The sequence below is a fragment of the Cottoperca gobio genome, chromosome 19 (assembly GCF_900634415.1).
Source record: "Cottoperca gobio chromosome 19, fCotGob3.1, whole genome shotgun sequence".
In the NCBI taxonomy this organism is placed as follows: Eukaryota; Metazoa; Chordata; class Actinopteri; order Perciformes; family Bovichtidae; genus Cottoperca; species Cottoperca gobio.
In genome coordinates this window covers 19,196,993-19,202,540 of record NC_041373.1, presented here as the reverse complement: position 1 = coordinate 19,202,540, position 5,548 = coordinate 19,196,993, and the positions used below count along the sequence as shown (strand labels likewise).

At 41.7% G+C, this 5,548-nt stretch overlaps 1 protein-coding gene across 1 annotated transcript in view; it reads right to left on the bottom strand.

The window, feature by feature from the left end:
- Positions 1–3,325: 3,325 nt before the first annotated feature.
- The window catches only part of rab26 (RAB26, member RAS oncogene family), a 63,433-nt gene continuing 61,210 nt past the window's right edge, over positions 3,326–5,548 (bottom strand). Inside the window, exon 9 of the mRNA XM_029456442.1 lies at positions 3,326–5,399. Within this exon, the coding sequence (XP_029312302.1) occupies positions 5,297–5,399 (103 nt within the window). The 3' untranslated portion in view covers positions 3,326–5,296. The remainder of the gene's footprint in view (positions 5,400–5,548) is intronic.

The window sequence follows — 5,548 nt, the reverse complement described above, 5'->3', positions numbered from 1 at the left end:
TTGCACATTGAAGTTTCAGGTATCATAAACATTTGTGGAGGCAGAAATGATCTTACTTCAACAGCTACAATGTGATCGTTTCCGTCATTAAAAGCCTTTGCAGCTGCCTGCTGTGTTCTGTTCCAGCGGATCACACACATGAAGAGCTATTACTTAAATCTACTAAAGACGAGTTCAGGTAAGATTTCAGGGTTTGTACACATTTCTATTTCTATTTAAATGTGATTAATCTTTAATCTCAAGTCTTTAAAGTACATTTAAGAGACGTGCAGACAAACTTGTACATTTTGTGGATGATTTTGTTAGTTTAGTAACAAGAAGTTGTGCAATTAAGTAGAAGAGCTCTTGAAGAGCGCAGACCTTCACCAAGGCTGCTTCCATAAATGACAAATGATGCGCACATCTGCCCCATGATTCGGATCCACTCCAAAATGTCCTTGGCCCATGCTGCATCCTTCCACTAAATGTTATCAACATTGGGTAATTACTTGCTGCGGTACTCCTGCTGATGGACAAACCAAACCAGGAAACATAACCTCCTCGGCGGGGGTTTGTTGAGGCAACAGCTACAAAATAAACGGACATAAATGCACATATAAAGTGATTTTAAATGTACATGCACACATGTGACTCTGGGATGGGGAGTGTGGGCCAGTGTGAGAGGATGAGGAGTTCAATGACTGTGGGGGAAAGTGCTTTTTACTTTGGCTCAATGGGACTCTTCACACATAAGAGGCTCTGGCTGAGGAATAGCGCGGAGGAATTTGTCATTTTAAGGCGACTAAAGATTCAAAAGGTAACATTCCTCTTCAAACTGCAAATAAAGGAAACATTAATACACATTTAACTACTAAAACCTGTGTGATGTGGGACTGAGCATGAAAAGACTGCTGACATACTTCCTATGTGTTTAATACACCCAGCTGTACGGAAGCCCTGAGAGGCCAGTTCGGAAAAATAAATCTGGTGATCAATTTTCTACGTCTTCTTTCCCTCTGTTTCCGCTGCCGGGCCGAGACAGACCGCTGTTTCCACTGCCGGGCTGGGACAGTCCCCTGTTTCCGCTGCCGGACCTCCGCAGACCTCGTTCCTGCTGCCCCTCGAGACCACAGTCCCTGCGTTCTCCTGGCCTCTCGAGACCCCAGTCCCTGCGTTCTCCTGGCCCCTCGAGACCCCAGTCCCTGCGTTCTCCTGGCCTCTCGAGACCCCAGCCCCTGTGCTCCCTCCGTTCCTCGAGACCCCAGTCCCTGCATTCTCCTGGCCCCTCGAGACCCCAGCCCCTGTGTTCCCTCTGTTCCTCGAGACCCCAGTCCCTGCGTTCTTTTTGTTTAGAACCTTGTCCAGTGTACTGCATTTGGGTCCTCACCTTTTCCCCACCGTGACAAGATGCACTCCACGTTCTAATGAAGACACTGAGATGTGGTGGAAAGCTCAACAAATAGTAAGTAAGTGAACCTTTAGTGGCTTCTGGTTCCAAAGTCAAGACTAAAAAAAAATTCTTTGATTTTTCTGTGATTTCTATGTAATTTCTCGGCCATCTTTGTTTCGTGCCATAAATAAATATAACTGAGTCTTTTTGCTGATCTTATTGTTTTAATCTAACTTGGGCTAGTAGTTAGTAAAGGGAGATTTCTTAATGTTAAAATGATTCACACAACCTTTAACTGAACAATCTGTACAAAATGAAAAGTCACACACCGTTATAACGACAGTCATGACCAAGCACATATTAAAATCCCTTCATGTGATATCCTGTACATAAACAGCACACAGTGCCACCTGGCAGCGGACATCAGGTACAACAGTTGATCTGTACAGCTGTGTTCATAAGATCTACTCTATTACTTTAACAAGATTTAATATTCAACACTTTTCTAAGTTCTTCACTTTCAACAAGACGGGCATTTACAAACTACAGAGCGCAACATTTAAATCTGTACATCACACCTATGGAAAAATGCATTGAACGAGCTGGGAAGTAAACTGATACACATAGGTAGGTGTGTGTGTGTGTGTGTGTGTGTGTGTGTGTGTGTGTGTGTGTGTGTGTGTGTGTGTGTGTGTGTGTGTGTGAGATATTACATTCACAGTTGCAGAGGATGGGTTGGGGGAGAGAGGTTATCACCACTAATAGAAATATTACAAACACTGAGAACATCATGATAATTCCCAGACACACACCATTAATTACTACTCTAATGCATGTACCTCTATCTCTCTCTCTCTCTCTCTCTCTCTCTCTCACACACACACACACACACACACACACACACAAACGTATACACACACAAAGGAAGCGGTCTACGAGCTACATTTATTACGAGCTGTATATAAAGCATTAGCTATTAGCTAACAAACACACCGGAGGACAGCGCTGCTTTATAAAGTATAGTCTGTATACTGACCGTCTCACGGCTGCCTATAGGAGCCGGAACACTTACCAGATGTTCATGGAAGTTACGATGTCTAACTTTACGAGAATTACATGAAACGGGTAACAAGTTGCTACTAGATAGATCCGACCTCCGTACGACCATAACAGGCTTATGAGCTGCTTACGAGCCTGTCGTCAAACACAGGCATATAAATAGTATGAAGTTAAGATGACGTTAATATTGGCCTTTTCTCTGGATCTTGCATATTGTGTACATGTCCTTACCACTCTTCTTTTGTACATTTAGGTGTACGTGTGAAAACTGTACAATTATGGAAACAATTGAAGAGCTGCTGCCAAGAAAAGGATGTCATGGAGGATCTCAATGAATATGAGGGACATGGTGCAAACACAACCTGCAGAACAGATCACCCAGGATTCAAATCAAAGTCTGGATGTTTGGGTGTTGCAGACAGCCTACCACAGGTATGTGAAGAGGGACAGACAACGAGCAGGTGATGAGCCACGTAATGAGGAAGTTACTTGTGTAATGTGTAGAGCTCAGAAACTATGATGTATTTATGGGGAGTCGAATGGTCCCTCTGGCACAGTCACAGAATACACAGATAAATAAGGTTGAAGTGATTACCATTGACATGTATTATCTTGTATGTTACAGAATGTATCACTATGTGGCATACCGCCGGTGAGAGTCTGCTGGGAATACTTGGTAAGAACCACAGAATGCCATCATGTGCCATTCAAAAGATCTGTGCTACGTTTCCATCTGACAACTACACGTCGTTCAAGTATCAGCACTTTATTAGAGTCAATAACAAAACACAATGTCAGTTCAGTGATTGGATCTGCTTCTCTACAGCACAACAGCATCCCTCTGGTTTGGTTCTTCCACCGACTGCTGAGTGGAGCTGGGACTTCCAAAGGTTCCTCATCAACATGGTCTTGGCACAAAGCGTAGAGTCTCGGTCAAGAGTTCAGTAACATACTCTGCAAAAAATATGTTTTATAATCAAGCATTATATATAATTATAAGTTTCTTAGATTTGGTGGGAAAAATGTGCTCACTTATTAAAGCCATTCTTTTATTCTCTGCTGATCCTGAGTCTGTGTTCTGCTGTGTCTAACATCCGAGTACGAGAGCTTGGACAGATGGAAGAAGGTGAGGGCAGTGTGTGTTGTTATACACCTGTTACAAGAACCACACCTTTCATTACAGTTTACAAACTGGCTCAAGAGTAGTTTTCATGTTCCAAGGCGCTGTAAAGAGATGGCGCTGCTTCAGATATCACTGAGTTGTGTCGCACAAATAAAGCCAGGAAACAGCTGTAATAACACGACTCTGCCACGTGGTGGTGCTGTTCCTCCATCACATGTCATCCACTCGTGAAGAAACAACTCATTCACTGCTGATGGATTCTTTATTGTGAACACTGGAGATGATACAATACAAATAATTCCAGTTAAAATACAGTATAGTACACAGATTACAATAAGTTAATAACTTCTGATTTATACTGAGACTCTTTTGTAAAATCGGTATATCAAGAGTAATTGTAACCATTTAATTTAAGCAAGTTAAATCTGTATATTCTATGAATTGATATTTCTGACATAAGCAGACAGCAGTATGAATCCATCGTTGTTAAAACGTCTCACAAACAGGATCAAACCATTTCTAGATTTGGCAAAGTGGAGGAAAAACAAAGATGGAGTAGCAGTTTGAAACATTTATACAAATTCACAAAAGTGGAGAATAATAGAACTTCTATCTCGGGAAAAAAAATCTTAACTCAAAGTCCACTTACTACCTTTATACGGAGCTTTCAACCACATTCCACAGCCTTCATCTGCAGATGGAGTTTATCTTAAATGTCAAATAAAAACAATATTGTTAAGTTTTGTTAACGCTGGTGGAATTGTATTTATTAGAAGATGCACTCCACGTTCTAATGAAGACACTGAGATGTGGTAGAAAGCTCAACAAATAGTAAGTAAGTGGACCTTTAGTGGCTTCTGGTTCCAAAGTCAAGAAAAAAATGAATCTTAAATTTTTCTGTGATTTCTATGTAATTTCTCGGCCATCTTTGTTTCGTGCCATAAATAAATATAACTGAGTCTTTTTGCTGATCTTATTGTTTTAATCTAACTTGGGCTAGTAGTTAGTAAAGGGAGATTTCTTAATGTTAAAATGATTCACACAACCTTTAACTGAACAATCTGTACAAAATGAAAAGTCACACACCGTTATAACGACAGTCATGACCAAGCACATATTAAAATCCCTTCATGTGATATCCTGTACATAAACAGCACACAGTGCCACCTGGCAGCGGACATCAGGTACAACAGTTGATCTGTACAGCTGTGTTCATAAGATCTACTCTATTACTTTAACAAGATTTAATATTCAACACTTTTCTAAGTTCTTCACTTTCAACAAGACGGGCATTTACAAACTACAGAGCGCAAAATTTAAATCTGTACATCACACCTATGGAAAAATGCATTGAACGAGCTGGGAAGTAAACTGACACACATAGGTAGGTGTGTGTGTGTGTGTGTGTGTGTGTGTGTGTGTGTGTGTGTGTGTGTGTGTGTGTGTGTGTGTGTGTGTGTGTGTGTGTGTGTGTGTGTGTGTGTGTGTGTGTGTGTATGCATGTATGCATGTGTGTGATAGGAGTTATATTACATTCACAGTTGCAGAGGATGGGTTGGGGGAGAGAGGTTATCGCCACTAATAGAAATATTACAAACACTGAGAACATCATGATAATTCCCAGACACACACCATTAATTACTACTCTAATGCATGTACCTGTTCTCTCTCTCTCTCTCTCTCACACACACACACACACACACACACACACACACACACACACACACACACACAAAGGAAGCGGTCTACGAGCGGCAGCAGCCGACAGTCCTCATTTCTTTGTCGACGTACTGCTGCAGCTGAAACTTTGGCTCATCGGGCTCCTTCATGGTCCTGTGCTTCAGTTCTCTGAGGGAGAGACAAACATGAGACACACGAGAGCAGATATAGAATTGCGTTCCCACAACACAACGAAACTGCATTTACACTTTGAGGGAAACTTATTTTGCTCCAGGATTCAGGCGCAAATCCGAGTCGTGAAGGAGGGTGGGATGGAG